The 18,481-nt window shown below is 44.8% G+C and overlaps 1 protein-coding gene across 4 annotated transcripts in view; it reads left to right on the top strand.

Moving 5' to 3' along the window:
• Window positions 1-18,481, top strand: part of LOC306921069 (E3 ubiquitin-protein ligase DTX4-like) — a 59,264-nt gene that overhangs the window by 2,909 nt on the left and 37,874 nt on the right. Inside the window, exons 1-2 of one of the 4 annotated variants that reach the window (XM_079498164.1) lie at window positions 6,444-6,514; window positions 8,969-9,195. In XM_079498164.1, the coding sequence (XP_079354290.1) occupies window positions 8,985-9,195 (211 nt within the window). In that variant the 5' untranslated portion in view covers window positions 6,444-6,514; window positions 8,969-8,984. Of the gene's footprint in view, window positions 1-6,443; window positions 6,515-6,788; window positions 7,135-8,197; window positions 8,662-8,968; window positions 9,196-18,481 lie in introns of those variants that run through there. The other 3 variants (XM_079498162.1, XM_079498161.1, XM_079498163.1) reach the window with 3 other exon arrangements.

The raw sequence follows: 18,481 nt of genomic DNA, 5'->3' as shown, positions 1-18,481 counted from the left end.
CGAGTGAACATAGCAACCATGCTCATTTTTTCTGCACTAACAAAGCCAGTTGTAGGAGTGGTTTACACCACTCAAAAAGTGCTCCTGGATAAAAATGTATAGGAGTAATATAAATATGTTTTTATTTAGCAAAAAAAGTGCCTCCTGGTTAATAGGGCAATGTCAAAAGGGTGGCATTATTGTTCCTCAACGTATTGGAAATGTGCGCGCAAAGTTCCACAGCAATTGGACGCTGTGTTCATGATTTGAGGCATTTTGTTCAGATCTAATCTAACTATAAATGCACCAAGTCTCTGTGTGTGTCTGTACGTCTGTAATCCACGTAACTCGAGAACTGTTCGCCCCACCGACTTCAAATTCGACACACGTGTTCCATACCCCCACAGGGAGTGCAGTGCCCGGTGTCGGTCGGAGCCACGGTTGTCCAGAACCGCCACAAAAGGCCTCTGTCCGGGCTCTGGACAGGGCCCCTGCCCAGTGTCCATAGTCCATATATGGAGCTGGCCTGTTCTGACATCATTCTGACGTCTGCATAGACTCCATATTTGGGCATGCCTGACAAAGAACTCCATATATGGGCATAAAAGGAACACATACATAATATCTGGGTGGGTCATGCATTTCCAACTTGCATCGTTCCATCGTCTGTAGAGGCGCCAATGGGCACCGCTCTAGTAAAACAAATCACACACATCCGTCTTGATCACATGACTATAAAGATTATGTGTACCGATTTCTGTGATAGCCTATTTGGATAAAATGTAAAGGACTAATAAAGTATCAGTGTCAGTCAATCAGTGTATCACTCAAAATCCCCATACATGGGAAAGCCCCCATATATGGACTGTAACGAAGTGGTCCTCCGTTACTTATATTTGGCACATTTATGCTTATTTTGCACACATATTGTACCAGTGTTTGATTGAAGTATTTATATTTGCACAGCATATGCACTTTAGTCAGTTGTATTTGCACACAAAGGAGAAGTCATGAGTTGAACTGGTTTATTGAAAGTATTATGAACATGGGAGTTGTTTCCTATCCGGCAGGATGGCCACTCAGCATTGGACAGTACCACCTGGGGAAACAGAGGGATGTTTGGTCATGATGGGCAAGTGCAATACAGTTAAGAATGCAATATGTGTCAGGGCAATATAAGTACGTAATGTAATATGAGACTGTGTTATGGGTAATTGAATACTTACTGCTTCTGTTCTGTCTGTTCCAGTGTGTTCGGGCAAAAGAGTCCCCAGGCTACCAGAGCACCATATATTGGTCTGGACTGGACCACAGTGAAATGGCCAGGGGTGTTTGAGTTATGCATTGGAGCTGCTAATGATAATGGGATATGTGGTTTATCTTGCAATAGTGGGCATGATTGATATTTACTTACCTGTGTAGTGATATAGATTTATAGGCTCATATGATGTGGGTTATGTGGGGTTCAGAAGTGTTGCATGTTTGACCGGTGATATGGTAGAGTCTGCACTGATTGGTTCAGCTGCCTATAAAAGGCTGCCAGCACGCACACACACACTCAGTGTTAAAATCAGTGAGAGGACATGGTGGAGCTGCACACCAACCTGTCCTATCTGTTTGCTGCTGGTGTGATGCCATTTCCCATGCTGTAAACCTTCTTTTGGAAATAAATCGCGATGTGGCTGCATTCTACCTCCTGACTCTGTGCTCATTTCCAGCTGCTTATTGGGCCAACACTACAATTGGTGGCAGTGGTTGGGGCCCACACCAGAGCACAGAGTCATGCCACCCAAACTAGCAAAGAAGGATGCCGGCCAGGAGGCACCAGAGAATGGCGTGGGCTCGTCAGCTGACCCGGGGGTCATGGCAGCGGCTAAGCCGGGGACAGGTCTGGAGGAGCTCACAGAGATGGTGAAGAGTCTTGTCCGGACACAGAAGACTAGAGACGAGCAGATGGAGCAGAGATGGAAGGGTATGCAGCACCACTTCCAGCAGCTCCAGTTTCAGGTCAATGACATGGGAGAAGGCCCTGGACATGAGCAGCACCAGGAGGCCAGTAGTCAGGAGGAGGAGGAGGAAGAACCTGATGGGCAAGCCGGTGGGGGGCGTGGTTCCACAGCCCACAGCGTGCCGCCTTCCCACAGGGAACCCAAGTTGCTTCCATTATCTCCAGAGGATGACATTGAACATTTTTTGACCACATTTGAACGAATAGCCACCGTATGCCGCTGGCACAGAGAAGAGTGGGCTATTCGCCTTGTTCCATTACTTACGGGTAAAGCACGTAGTGCGTATGTCTTAATGGACATTGCCGACTCTGACAACTACACCAAAGTGAAAGAAGCCATTTTGTCAAAGTATGAAATAACAGCTGATACTTACCGCAGAAGGTTCCGGTCTCTGAACATCGAGCGGGGAGAGACGCCAAGAGAGCTGTACGTACGTTTGAAAGACCTGTTTGGAAAATGGGTCAAACCAGACAAATCTACAAAGGAAAATATTGCAGAGACATTGATCCTTGAACAGTTTCTGAGGATGGTGCAGCCTGACCTGGAGGTTTGGATCCGCGAACACGATCCCAAGACGGCAGAGGAAGCAGCACGCCTCGCTGAGGTCTTTACATCAGCCAGAAGGGGGAGCAGCATTGGCCGCGAGAACCACAACGCTCAGTCCAGTAAGTCCAATGGGGGTGAACAGGGCTCTGGTCTGGGGAGGGGTTCTAGTGGTAGGAATTTTCCTTCAGCTAATTCTAAGAGATCCTCAAAACAAGACATTAGGTGCTATCTATGTAATGGTCTAGGCCACACCCAATATTTTTGCCCAGCAAATGGTGACAATAAACCAGCTCTGTTCACTGCAGTCCCTAGAGCAACCAACATAGTTACATGTCAGGAGAAAGCCAGTACTGTACCTGTTTTGGTTAATGGTCAGCGGGAGGAAGCCCTACTTGATACAGGGAGTTTTCAGTCAATAGTACTGTCCAGTCTTGTCCCAAGAGAAAGGTGGAGTGAAGAGAAGGCCACAATTAGCTGTGTTCATGGTGATAAACATGAGTATCCCACCACTGCCACCAATTGTAGTGTTGGCCCAATAAGCAGCTGGAAATGAGCACCGAGTCAGGAGGTAGAATGCAGCCACATCGCGATTTTATTTCCAAAAGAAGGTTTACAGCATGGGAAATGGCATCACACCAGCAGCAAACAGATAGGACAGGTTGGTGTGCAGCTCCACCATGTCCTCTCACTGATTTTAACACTGAGTGTGTGTGTGCGTGCTGGCAGCCTTTTATAGGCAGCTGAACCAATCAGTGCAGACTACCATATCACCGGTCAAACATGCAACACTTCTGAACCCCACATAACCCACATCATATGAGCCTATAAATCTATATCACTACACAGGTAAGTAAATATCAATCATGCCCACTATTGCAAGATAAACCACATATCCCATTATCATTAGCAGCTCCAATGCATAACTCAAACACCCCTGGCCATTTCACTGTGGTCCAGTCCAGACCAATATATGGTGCTCTGGTAGCCTGGGGACTCTTTTGCCCGAACACACTGGAACAGACAGAACAGAAGCAGTAAGTATTCAATTACCCATAACACAGTCTCATATTACATTACGTACTTATATTGCCCTGACACATATTGCATTCTTAACTGTATTGCACTTGCCCATCATGACCAAACATCCCTCTGTTTCCCCAGGTGGTACTGTCCAATGCTGAGTGGCCATCCTGCTGGATAGGAAACAACTCCCATGTTCATAATACTTTCAATAAACCAGTTCAACTCATGACTTCTCCTTTGTGTGCAAATACAACTGACTAAAGTGCATATGCTGTGCAAATATAAATACTTCAATCAAACACTGGTACAATATGTGTGCAAAATAAGCATAAATGTGCCAAATATAAGTAACGGAGGACCACTTCGTGGCCAACACTACATGGACCATGGCACCAGGTCTCGTGACATCACTATGGCATCTGATGTCATGGTAAATGCAATGCAGACCAAGGATGAGATGGAGGGATTACATCGACTCACTAGCCTTGAAACGCCTCGGGATCCTCCAGGAGGAAGTTACTAATGTTGCTCTGGAGAGGGAAGTCTGGAGCTCTCTGGTGGAGCTGTTGCCCCCGCAACCCGACTATGGATAAGCGGTTGAAAATGGATTGATGGACTAATATTAAAAAAAAATGTTTCACATAAGTCGGCCTCCTGGTGGCGCAGCCGCTATAAAGGCAGATTTGAAAAATGCATGGCAGACGTTTTTCCTTGGCCTCTAGTTAGTGTGCATACAAACCTTTGTGCAGATCGGCGCAGTTATAGCTAAAGACGTGACTGGGCATTTCTTCCTCAGCCTAGTGGGAATGTGCGTGCAAGTTTCACCGCAATCAGACTCTTAGTTCATGATTCGCGGCATTTTGTTGTGCAAACTTTAGATGTCAATCGTAGCCAATTAGGATGGAATATGAAATCACACCTGTGTGAAGTGAGGGGCGCTCTTATCATCTTACAACATCAATTACAACATAATGTTCGTTTAAGCAATGGGTGCTAATGTTTGTTTTAGTCCTCAAAACAAACATTACATTTCTCTTCATTGTCTATGGTGTTTTTTTTTTATTGTATTGTTGAAAAACAACAAAAGCGAGGGGCTAAACATGTCTGTCACATGACTATAGAGATGGCGTATCCTGATTTGTGTGATTTATTGATCAAATCTGTACAAGTAATTTTTTGCAAAAATCTGCCTCATGGTGGCGCTATAACAAGCAGATGTGAAAAATGCAGGGCAAAAGTTTTTTGTTGGCCTTTAGGCCGTGTGCATACAAAGTTGTACACGTATCATTGTAGTTTATAGGTAAAAATCACACCTGTGTGAAGTGAGGGGTGCCCCTCTCAAAATACACCACTCATTCTGGCCAATCACAATCTGCGTCCTCACCTTGGGTCTTCAATGTTTGTCAAGGTAAACTTTATTTTCCATGAGGGAAATTTGTCTTGGGCTTTCACCCCTGCTGCAGCCACACATAAAACATCAGTGACAGTAGTATTAAAGGATGTATTAAAGGCATATTGTTGTAAGACTGAGAAGTTCCTATACATTGAAATGTACTGTAATTCTGCAAACTGTTAATAAATACTTAAATCAATTCCTAACAGCAGGGGGACCGAGAGTAGAGAGAGAGAGAAGGGAAGAGAAAAGTGTGTTGTGATAGCCTACTGTCTGCAGAACTGCGTTTTGTGACTGGACAGTTGAATGAAACACTGCAAAGTTGATATGATTAAAGTGACGCCTCGTTCTTTACAAGTGTTATATTGTGGGCTGGTGCAGAGTGCGGATCGCAGCGTAGACATCACGACACGTTGATTGCGAGGGTCTGGTTTTCATTCACTAACAAGTGAGGAAGATATCATTGGCTAAAATGCGGGGGGCAGAGGGGGGCTATTCCACTGGCCTGTTAATGAAGCTAATGCCGGGAACCCCGTGAATGGTTGATTAATGAAGCCCTCCTTCCGTGAATGGTCAGTTAATGAAGCCTACTTACAGTCTGTCAGGGGCTAGGTATGGTATAAGATAGATAGGGAGAAGGGGAAAAAAAGTATCGCCCGAACAGGGACTTGAACCCTGGACCCTCAGATTAAAAGTCTGATGCTCTACCGACTGAGCTATCCGGGCTCTGATATCGCGTCACATGCGCTGACTATATATCCTTATAGGATGTATTGTGTAGTTACATTTTTACGTTACCAGATTAAGATAAATAAATAAGCGGTCTGCAAATTCATAGAGCATTTGTCAAGTGTCCTGTCGTATTGTTTTCCATAATGAACACTAAAGTTAACTGTCTCTTCTTCTATCGCATGGTATCGTCCACGTGTGCATTTCAGGCAGGTTGTATTTCAGTTTTCGACAAACGCGACACAAACGCTTTGCAATGGGACGCATACTATGTTGGATCCATTACTAACGTTGCGTGTACTAGTCGTGTTGCTTGGTGTAGCGTGCCATAAAAGAGCTACAACTATCTAACAAGGAGTCGTGGCCATAGTTGGGATGCTTAGTAGATGTTTCTTTTGATTAGCGACAATGAAGCTTAGTAAATATAAATAAAGATTTAGCTTAGGCCCCAGCGAGATTTGAACTCGCGACCCCTGGTTTACAAGACCAGTGCTCTAACCCCTGAGCTATGGAGCCCGATGCTGGTATCCAAGGAGAATGTGTGTTTTTTTAATCTTTGACTAAACTCTGTTGCATTTTTAATGGAACAGTGTAGCCAGGTGAAGCCCACGTTTCATTTAAACTACCGTAGATCCAGACAAGACAAACATGCTTGCAGAAATAATGTCTATTTCATATCCCCTCCGATCCGCGGTATAATTGGATAATGGTATTTTTTTTCCATGAAATGTGATTGTTGTTGTTTATATTTATCAAGTGGAAACGTCTGAGTCTACATTGATTAATTCAGCGCAAGAGAGCGGATAATTCACATTAAAGATACCGCTGCACCACGGTGAGTTTTATGAACAAAAAATATTCGATCCAGTCCAGTAGAGGGCATCATTGCATAGCTGATAAAACTCGCTCTGTCCTTCGGGGTTGTAGGATATAGGTGTGATCCCATGGGTGGGATAGCACAGCGCACCAATGGATCCTGTCCTTTCGGTTGCTAGGGGAGATTGGGGCGTGGTGATCTGCCTCAGTGACTGTGACCCTCTATGTTCATCACAAACTTCTCATAATAAACTATAGTGAGTCTGGACCGTCTGGACTGGAGTCTGGACCATTGGAAGTTGGAACCCGGGTGGTGAAGATGGTTACGGATACGAACTGATACGTCGATGGGACATTCTTGATGGCTTTCTCTGGGATACTCGGGTCCCAATATGGACCCCAGTCTATCAGATGTGTATTCGTGATGACATGAGATAAGAAGAACACCTTTTCCTCCAGGTTGGATTATTATTCATTTTGTGAGGAATTAAAGAGAGACCTCTAGATTGCAACAGAGAGCCATGGTGGAGCAGAAAGGACGGACAGAAGATAACAATAATAGAGTTTCAGCAGCAGGGTCGTGTTCTGTCCCTGTTTAAAACCCGACATCTAAGGACCCAGTGGATCCCAAACAAAAAGGTGCGTCTTGTTACGGTTGTTGACAGAAACCAACAGTAAAACATCTTCATTGTTACTCTTAAGTACAACTGACGAGCGTCCATTTGGTTACATTTGTAGCTTTCAGAGTTACAAATGGATAAATTAATACGGATGTTTTTTTCTTCTGTGTTTTGATGAATGCAGACATTTAAATGACCGATGACTCCATTCATTCATCCTCTAAATCCTATAGTTTCTGTTATTTGAATTGGACTAATTTAGTTTGCAGATTAGAAACTACTCGGTCATCAGTAGGCATACGGGCCATTTCTTTGTAATAGTTTCTAAGTGAAAGCACACGAAACACTGTTCCAGGTTTTTGTTTCACGACTCTGTTTTATTTCAGAACTTAAAAACACCCCGAAACATAACACAAAAATACACGCACATGAGTTCAAGCCTAAGATTTAGACTCTCGTAGATGTATTTGATAGATTCCGTCATCTTGAAGGTGTCAGAATCGATAAAATACACATACGAGAGTCTAAAAATCTACATGAGTTCAGTCAGCAAGTCACAGACATTAAAATGCAGGTATTATCGGCGGCGCTCGCCGATCAGAACTTATCTACAAGCTTGTGATTGATTGATTGATTGAAGAATGTATTAACAGTTTGCAGAATTACAGTACATTTCAAGCACAAACTCAATACAAAGGCTGTTAACTGTGAGTGGACGACCCAATTAAGCATTACACTTGTTTCCAATAGGGTCCACCATGTTCAAATCATCAAAACATTTAGAGACGTACAAATAGACACTTCTATAGACAGAACAGGAATTCATCATAAAGGAGGTAAAAAGGGAAAAGAAACATATACAGTGTATATGTTGTATGTCTGCCCCTCTCTGTAAGAGACACCATTGTTGTTGTTTTTTTCCGGCCATCATCCAGACTAGTTGAACCTGTTCCACAGATCTTGTGAAAGTGCGTGCGTGACGTGTGCGTGCCAGTGCGCGGTGTCTGTTGGATCATTCATTTCTCTACTTTAAAAAAAAACACATTTCTACACGCTGCTGCTGCTACGCCCTGAACTAACCCACAGCACGGAGGAGCGTCACCACCACGTCGAGTCTGTCTGTTGTTGTGGTGGTGGTGGTGATCTGATGTTGGACATCATTATTTACCAGCAGGCTCCATGGAGCTTTGATTCACGTTAATTTTATTCTCGTCTGTTGACGTCGCTTTTTAGCGCTACAGAAAACCTGCAGAAATGACCGTGGTCTTTGGAACTAGTAGAGGATAATAATACTGTCGTTTTGTCTGTCTGGCTGACGGGAGTAAATGCTAACCAAAACACCGAGTAGGACGTCTGCGTGTCTTTATTCCTCCTAGCTGTTTTTTATTGCATGTGCATTTTTGGAAAACGTATCTACATTGTAGATACTAGATAGGCTACATTGTGTATTTGAATAACAACAACAACCGGGGCGCTCCGCTATGCGAGAGACTCGGGTCTTCATGGATGCCTCCTCCCGGCGTTAGCACGACCTCCTCGGCTAAATGTAAGACCACCCAAACGTGTAATAAAAGCTTGCATGTTTTTGTCCCCCCCCCCCCCCCCCCCCCCCCGTGAGACGCATGCATTTGCATTGCTATGTTTTATCATAAACTGGGAAATGTGCGCTTGCTCACACGGGAAGATCCTGGTTTTAAAAAATCCGTAATGCCATTTCAAAGGGAGGAGAGCCATTGTGTGCAAAAAAAATAATGTCACCCATTTTCTCAGATCTGCAGACCAGGCGTGATCCCCCCCCCTCTCACAAACAGTAGCGTATCTGGTGTTTTAAAACCTGTATTTCGTTTCGCCAGGGCCAACAGTAACAGCATGCTCGTGGCCTCGGCCGTGGTGGTCTGGGAATGGCTAAACGAGCACGGCCGCTGGCGGCCCTACGGCCCCGCGGTGTCCCACCACATCGAGGCGGCCATCCGGAGCAGCGACCCCCGCGGAGGGAGCGTGGTGCTCGGCCAGGTGGACAGCAGGCTCTCGCCCTACATCATAGACCTCCAGTCCATGCACCAGTTCAGACAGGACACAGGTAAGACTGGGCAGGATCAATGAAGGATGGGAAAGGCTGCATTGAGCAGTGGGTGTGATTTTCTTTTTATATAGAATGCCCAGGGTCTCTTTTTGAGTGGTGTAAACCACTCCTACAACTGGCTTTTGTGTGCATAAAAAAATGACCATGGTTGCTATGTTCAAAATAATTTCTGACGTAATTAAATCACACCCGGGTGAACTGGATGACCGTAGCAACCGTGGTCATTTTCTCTGCGCAGAAAAAGCCAGTTGTGAAATCACATCCATTATTTCATTACGTCAGATCAGAGCTGATCAGGCTACATAATACCTTACCTTATTTCATTACGTCAGACATTACGTCAGACCACAGCTGATCATGCTATATAAAACCTTACACCACTCAGTTCACACGGGTGTGATTTTTAATGTACAAAGAACAGGGTCTGCACAGAAAATCTGGAGTGCTCATTTTAACTGTGTGCAAATGGTCCATGGTTCATTTGACCCATAAACGGATTAATATAGTCCACAACAAAAACGTTGGACCAGAGATTAAGAAAAACATCAATAGAGAAACATTTGCCAGTTTGCAATCCCATTATTGGCATCTGTACAATACTGTATTTAGTACTATTTTTATAGTGTAAACACACAATCTAATGAAAACAGAATTAGTATAGTATTGAATTGGGGAATGGCACTGTTTCTTAGTGAGAGTAGATGTGTTATTGCAGTTATGAAGTGTTGTTGATTCAGAACCTTGGCACTTCCAGAAGGCTCACATGCACACACTGGTATTCTTCTTCCATGATCAACGCTGATTAAAGCTTTCTTCACCTTTGTCAGAGCAGCATTGCCCCTGGACAATGTACCAACAACACATACAGGCTAACATGTAAAGCACACAGAACTTCAAGTTGATCTCAGTAACTGGCTAATTAATAGGTCAGATAATCTTGCTGCTCGTTGGCTGGTATATTGGTGAAATATTACATCTTGTGTAGGCCTATTCTGTTCTTGTGTGTGTGTGTGTGGGTGTGCGTGTGTACGTCATGGCGGGGACGGTTGAACCTGAGTGATGATCTAGAACAGCTGTAAATGACCAACATTGCAATAGTCAACCACATTCCTTCAGACCTTACCACACACACACACACACACACACACACACACACACACACACACACACACACACACACACACACACACACACACACACACACAAGCAGCTGCATAAGGCTTGTAACAGAAGAACAAGGGTCTGCAAAACCTTTAGGCACATGCAAGAGGGCGTAACAGAGAGATGAAAATGCTATTGGAGACACGGGAAAAGCAATAGAGAAATTAACTAAAAACGGGGAAAGCTGTGTGGAGTGTTGCGTAGAAACATAAGCAGAGAGATTTCTGGAGAGGGGCAGATAATGAGAGATTTCAAGGTCTAATGAGCAGAGAATTCCCTTTAGCTACACAGTAAAATCCTCTGTGTTCATCTATAACCCATAAGGGTACATTTGGTTCCATTTGTACATTCTTCAGAGTGAAAAGAACACTAAGGATTTTACTGTGTGCTCCGTCCTTGTAAGCCCTCTCTCCCTCTCTCTGCCTCTCTGCCACACTCATTGTCTATCTCTTATTTTATTTTATCCCCCTCCTATCTTGTGTCTCTCCATTTCGCCCTCTCTGTACCAATCTGTCTGTCTCCCTCTGTCTTTCACTCTTTATCTCTCTGTCTCTAGGTCCTTGTTTTTCTCTCTCATTCCCTCCCTCACTCTTGGCCCCCCTTCTCGCCCGTTCTCTTGTGTGTTTAGTTTCGTCAATAGGCCCAGTCCCAAGGGGCCCGTTGGGTTTGGGCTTGGATGTGGGAGACTGGGGAATAAGGGGGGGTGCAGGGGGTGTTGGAGAAATGGGGGTGTGGGATAATTGGGAAGTCCGTAGTCTCTCTTTCTGTCTCTCTCTCTTTCTGTCTCTCTCGCATTTTGCTCCATTGTTGAATTTTGGGGGAACAGATGTGAGCTGCTCCATTGTGGCTACGAGAGACGCACACACACATACATTCACAAACGTGCATCAACAGACCGACCGACACATTCAAGCACCCACGCACGCATACATTTTGATACACGCACATTCATGCACACCCTTGGCACACATACCCACACACGCACATGCAAGCGGGTGGGAGAGGGGATAGCAGGCCAGCAGGGAGGGAGATGGTGGGGGTCTGGTTATTGCAAGTTCAGCGAAGTGGAAGATGTAGAGAACAGGATAGATCGGCAAAGTGAACAATCAAAGATGTTGCAAAATGATGCAAAAATGCTCGGAAATGGCAGATCTACAAGCTCACAACGTGTGGCAATGTGACATATTATGAGTTTGTATTATGAGTCTTTGGAGGAACAGCGGTACTCTAGTTGAATGTAAATTTACAGCATTGATGTAACAGGTTTGCTGCACAAAACTGCCGTTGGTTCACTTGGTTGTAAACAAGCCTCTGTTTCTGGGAGAGGCCAGGGTGATGACATTGGTGGATCCAACTCCAGCTGGGAAGCTAGGAGCATGCAGTGAAGCTAGGAGCATGCAGTGAAAACTCCAGCTGGGAAGCTAGGAGCATGCAGTGAAACATTCCAGACATAGAACGTAATTCAAATGTAGCATTTTAAAGCTGCAGTTTGCACGTTTTATGTTCTTTCCCAACGGAAAGAGGTGACTTCCACTGTAACACCTGGGATTCAGACACAGGTCTCTTGCATAGAAGAACAAATATCTACCGCGCTCATAAGAGCTAATGCAAAGATGAGTTACTGTGGACTGGACGGCACTATGATAAAGCTTTACACTTGTTTACAACAGGGTCCACCATTTTCAATTAATCGGAACATTTAGAGACGTACAAATATACACTTCTATATATAAAAACAGGAAATCATCATATAAAGGGAAAAATGTATATGGGGGGGGGGGGGGGGACTCAGACGTTACGGGGGCCAGTTACGAATTGCAGACATATTGGTTAAATAACGTTTCATTCATTAAAATTAGTTCCGGGTTTAAAATGCAGAGGAAACCTATGCAGAGTTGCTTTAGTAAAGGATTTTGTGACTGGGTGGTGCCCGTGCTGCAGGTATATGATTCTCAGTGACTCATTAGTGTAGTGTGTAAATCTCATTGTTATCTTTTATCTTGACGATATCAAAGGATACACTCTTTGAAGTGCCTGGAGCCATTGTTGACACAATTCAGGTGGTTCAGTGACCGTGCTTAATGATGGTCCCCGGCATGCTGCTGTGTGCAATAAGCAGCGAGGCGCTGGTTGGTGTTGGTTTAAATGCCTGTGAAGCAATAACATAAATGTTAGCTTGCTCATGGTGACTTTCGGTTCCTTTGCTCTGTTTGAGCTCTACCGACGCAGCAGTGCACAACATCCTATAAATAAAAGCTCATCGCAGTATACCCTGGATAATACAGAGCTATTTTAACTATACTTTAACTCTGAGAGTATCCAAATGTCACGCTTGTATATTTTCATAGTCAATGAAGTCAAAGAGCAGGAACAATGTCATAAGAAAAGACTGCATGTGAAGACCGTGTGCGGGACCACTTGTTCTCTACGTTAAAGTGGTTAGTGGGAGATTTTCTTCTGTTCATACTATTCGTTCGCAGACATCTTGGGTAATTCAAAACAACAAGGAATTGTCGGTGATGACAAACATTGACAATGAGCTGTGGCGTTGTGCCACACTAGAGGGCAAAGCACGTCATGAGAACACCATGAATATGAATGTTCCCAACAAGCAGACACTCTCAGGCTGCGCTGACAGTTGCGGTCTCCCACATAAGGGAACAGGTCTGTGCCTGGCTGTGGCCCTCCCTCCAGCTGTGCCATAGATAAAAGCCCTCCAGACTGTTCGACAGCACAGGCATTCACATGACAACATACAGCCATTAGCAAATGCCTCAGGTCCGTAACATAGCCCGGCGTTTTCACTCGATTTCATGACGCGCACCTCTTGTGATTACAAAGCCTCGGATGGCTGTCTGTCATTCTCTTTGGTGTGACATCTAGTGACGGTTGTTCTAAGAACAGATCTGGAGGAAATTTGGTTTTTAAAGCTAGACAGACATAGGCTATCGAGTCGACTGGCCAATATTGGCTTATCACAGCAGTTCTGTATGTAGTTCTAATGTATGCTGATGTGAAAACTTCAGAATTATCTGCCGATAATTTGGTAATCCCCAATATCAAGTCCAATATCGGTTGGGCTGTGGCGTTGTTATCCTTTCTCGATAGTCTTTGTATTTCCGACACATCAGGGTGTTGTAGCAGTGAGTTTAAGATGGGGATCTACTGCGGTTTCTATGATTTCATCAACCCCCCCGGCCCCCCCTCTCCTCTCTGTCGTTCCTTCTGTGGAATGGGCCGAGTCATAGCCTCATGACCTATCGGAATAGTCACAGCCTGCGCTCACTCCCACACACACACACGGCGGGAGTGTGTCAGTGTGTGTGTGTGCGCGCGTGTGTGTGTTGTGTGCGAGAACAAGGGAAGCGAGAGTGATGAGCGGCTTTCTTGATATGGAGAAGGAGATTGAATTGTAACGAGTCTACGACTAACTCATTTCCTTTTGTATTGAGCTGTCTAGAGATCAGATATTTTGTCCCCGGTTACAAGAATAGAGCATTTCAATGAATCCCTTGTTCCATTCTCTTTCAATTCAGTCAATTTCAGTATGACGATACAAAATGTGACATCTAACCTGTTAAGGTGTCTGAGGGAGAAAAAAAAAATCTTCTTGGCAAATGGCAACTAAACTTTAGTGACAATTTCTATTTTACTTTGGGCAGCCGTTTTAATGGAATGTCTGATCAATCACTGTCCTGGTGGCTTTATTTGAGCCCATGTCTGTTAGCAGCAGTTAGTCACTCCACCTGGCTGTGCAGTACTCCAGCTGCTCCTGATGAAGGAGACACTTTCCCAGACCCCCATGATGCCCTGGGGCGGGGGTCATGGGGGAGGCTGGGCTCCGTAGGAGGCTGGGCTCCGTAGGACGAGTGAGGAACACATATTGACACTCTACAAACACTTGGTGGTGTCGGGTTAGGTTGTCTTCCTGGTACCCTCTCTCTATCTATCTATGTTAACGCTAGGCTCTCCCTTTCTCTATTGTCCCCTGTCTCTTTGTCTTTTTATCCTCCTCTCTTAAGTTAACGTTCGCCCCTGGGCATTCCGTTAAAGTCTGTCTTTCCTGTATGTCTATCATCTTTCTTCCGTCACACTCTTCCTGTGCAGTCGATCTCTTGTCTCAGGTGTGTGTGTGTTTGTGTGTAAAGGTCGACTCTGATTCCCGGGCTCAGGGGAACATTTCAAAGCATAGGTTAAAAGCACCAGAGACAAAACCAGAGGGATGAAGGGAGTGGTGCTGTAGGATGAAAGAGAGGGGAGAGATGAAAGGGTGCAGCCAGGACTGTCAGAAATCTAATCTGTGATGGAAGATGGCACTGGAGGAAGAAGTGAGAGACTTTAGCCTCTTCCGAAAAAAAAGAAGAGATGAGTCTAGATGTGCAGGAATGAATGAGGAGAGACTAAAAGCATGGCGAGCCAGAAACCGGCCAGTACAATCATTTGGAACAGAAAGTCAGCCATAACCACACAAACCCTATTTTGGGCATTTCATAATAGGTGCACATTTGATACAAACAGGCAAACATTCGGCAAAAAAGGCCCTGGGGGTAATGGGTATACGTATGTATGGTTTAAAGTTGTTAATTAAGATATAGTGTAGTGGTTAAGGCCTATTGACCCTCATGTACCCCAGCTTCCTCCTATGCCTGTCCTTGCCGTCTTCCTCAACATTCCTACTGTCAGCCTCCATAAAGAAACAAGGACACACAGTCCTATGAATGCAGAGCACATCGTGCCCCTGGTGCTTTGCCAGCATACTTGTTCACAATATTCAACGAAAGCCCTTGCTTTGGTGTTGTAGTAGTTGTACATTTGTCTTCATGGTGTCAGTCGACCGTTGCCACAGAACGGCTTCCCGTTTCAACAGAGCTAAAGTTGGCTTGTGAGCATGGCTCGCATCTCCCTCAAAGTGATGCACCTTAGAAAGGTCAACTCCTACCTCGAATGACATCGAATGGGACAGAATATGAGGGGGAAGGAGGCTAAAAGAGAATAGTAGGAGAGGTGCAGGGGGAAACAAATCCCTTACCGTTACCAATAAGGATTATAATCTATAACCGCCCTGATGAAGACCGTATAGGTCGAAACATGTCGGTTCAATAAAATATTTCCTCCTTTTAACATTAAGTGTGCCCGGATCTCCTCTTTGCTCTATATCGTTGTGTTAACCCGATTGATCCCAGGAGCATCTTTTTTACCATTTTTAATTTTTTTTATACCTACACACCTCCTGAGCACCTGGTTGCCTCCTTGCCTCTGTCTGACTAAAGGACAAAATCTCATTCAACTGCATATATTTGGGGGAACAAACCTTAGTGAAAGGCAGTGGCAAACAAAACATTCTTCAACGAGACCTAAGAGTTGTAGCAGACCTGCAGTTTACTGGGAGTTTGTTCCAGACTGAATGCTGCTTAAGGGGCAGCGTGGCCTCTCCGGGCCTGCTAGAGGGGGGCCTGCAGGGCGGTATGACTCTTACTCTTGTTTTGTTTTTGGTCCGAGAGAAACGAGAGCTGTAAAAGAAACTGAGAGACAGAAACACAAGTTGACGGGGTCAGAGGAGTCTTTCTGCTCACTGAGCTGTTGTGAAACTCTGTGTGTCGGGTTACTGTTACTGTGGGGCCCCTGGCCTGAGACCCCCCGGGGGGGACGCCATTGCTCATTGCCTTATCCGCAGCACACTCACCCTCTCACAGACCAAATGGTCACGCATGCACAGGCATGCACTGATCAGTGTGATAAATGTCTGTAGAACAGTCCAGGGATTAGCCCCAAGGCCCTACACACACACACACACACACACACATGTGTGTGCACAAACGAACACACTGCACGCAAACATGACTGGATAACGCAGAGCAAAGACACACACACAAGCTTTATGAAGCGTGAAAGCTTATAACCAAAAACCCCAGACATTACACACACACACACACACACACACACACACATGATAACGCACACACAAACGTTAGTGCACTTCAGAGACAGTCGTGATCTCTGACTGATGACTCTCATGTGATGGGGTTCAAAGAGGTGCGTGGGGGATACGGAGAGACAGCATATGGATGGATGGAGGGATGGAATGATAAAATAGAGCTTAAGAGATGGGAGGAGACAGGTTTGATGGTTCTAGGCCACAGAAGAAGAAAATAATGATCACACGGGATGATGGAGGTACAGAGACACTGAAAGTTATACCTCTTCCAGGAAAATCCTGGAAGATTTTCACTGGCACATACTTTCAAGGTGGCCCTCTTAGGGTTAGTAAGTTTAGGAAGGTTTTTTTTAATTAACCACTTTTAACTTTTAATGTGGCATCGCAAAAGATTTCCAAACTCTTTTGAAAATCGTAAGTGATCTTGTAGACTACTCGTAGGCTATTTTCATGTGACACCGTCGTACGGCAAAGTATATAATAGGGCTTGCCGCTTAAGTGGTTTAAGCTGAACTATGCGAAACAAATCCCCCAAAAATAAACAAGGAGGACTACGATAACAAGATGTTGTGTTTCAAAACAAGCTAGCTCGCCCCTTCACTGTGGCACCTCCCCCTGACTCCCCACTCCTCGTCTGTCAAAAACGTTCACTCGCACACCACCCAGCCCACTGTGGCAGTCGGAGTGAAACCCGCCAAACCACTTGGGAGCAGTGGTTTTGTTAGCATGTCAGGTGACATAGTGCTTTATTTTCACAATGGGTAAATATGTAGCGTTTATGTGTAATTTATTCTGCCATGACCTGGGTCCTGGCCTCCTGGGTAACAAATGTCGTTCTGTACCTGTATGGAATGAGGATAAAACTCCTGGGGAATGGCTTGACACTAACTGCACATTGTCAATAGATTAGAGTAATGCATGAAACTAGGAAGGCTTCAAACCGTGCATTGCAGCTTGTGACTTGTGTACCGGTACTCTATAATGTGAAGTTGTGACTATACAAATAATGCCAAACTGAAGCTTTTAGGGGTAGAGTTGGAATTAAGGCCGGGGTTACAGAATGGTGGATGAATGGAAATCACTTACAAACTAATGCAAACCTGTGTGTGTGTGTGTGTGTGTGTGTGTGTGTGTGTATTTGTATGCGTGTAAATGGAGAGGGACAGAGAGAGTTGGCAGGCGATCAGCGCAATGGTTTTTGTTTTTGGTGTCTCCACATCAACATGAACTTCCCCTGAACCCTCTCCTCTTTTCTCTACTGACTGCCCTGTAGTCATCTGTTGTCGTTCAGCAACTCTCTATTTTCCTTCTTCTGTTCCCCCTCTCACTTTGCATTTTAACTTTGCACTACACCTCTGCTGCTTCTCCATCTCTTTCACCTTACCTTCACCTCTCTCCATCTCTCCCTATCCTTTTTTTAAATCTATTTATCAGTCTGATCATGTGCCTGCTCTGGTCAAAGGACCCTGCAAAAGTAGTGAAAAAGACCTATTTCCAAGCTCACAACACCTCGCATAGTGACATGTTGTGCTTGTAGATCTGCAGTATTAGTTTTTTTTTGGGGGAAATAAAAGTTAAATGATCACCTGCTCAAAATATGAATGCCAGGATTGTAGTGGTTAAGTCTGTCTGTGGTCTTTATAAACATTTAACCAATGGCACGTATTAAGAGCTTGTTACTAATAATTACTACATGACATCCATTAGAATTCAGGTGCTTTTATCCCCACTTCCTGAAAAGTAAAGGTTTTATTTTCTTTCCCCCTTGAAAAAAATAAATAAAAAAATCCCGTACAAGGTTTCCACCCGACAGTGACATTGTGCATGTCCATATCTCTGTTCCGTCCTCTCTGTCTTCCGATCCTCTGCTGCTGTTCCAGTCCAGGGTTGTTTGAGGACAGTGCGGTGGAGGTAGAGAGGTACAGCGTGAACCAGCTGGGACCCAGCTGGCTGGCCTCAATTTGCGGCTTTATACTCTTCCTTGCTCGGGAGTGGACTGGGCTGGAGTCAACCCGTTGAGACATATTATCGAACACTTAATCATTAAGACATTTGAAGGGAGTTTGGAGAGCGGCAGAGGGGGGAGTGAAGGTGCAGCGCTTGCAACTTGCAACCAACTCAAATTCCTTGTATGATTTAAACAAAACAGAAATGAAGCGTCAACGGGATTTGAGCAAGAGAAAAACA

The sequence above is a fragment of the Electrona antarctica genome (assembly GCF_951216825.1).
Source record: "Electrona antarctica genome assembly, chromosome: 4".
NCBI lineage: Eukaryota > Metazoa > Chordata > Actinopteri > Myctophiformes > Myctophidae > Electrona > Electrona antarctica.
The sequence above is the reverse complement of the archived record's forward strand: the minus strand, read 5'-3'. Positions and strand labels throughout refer to the sequence as shown.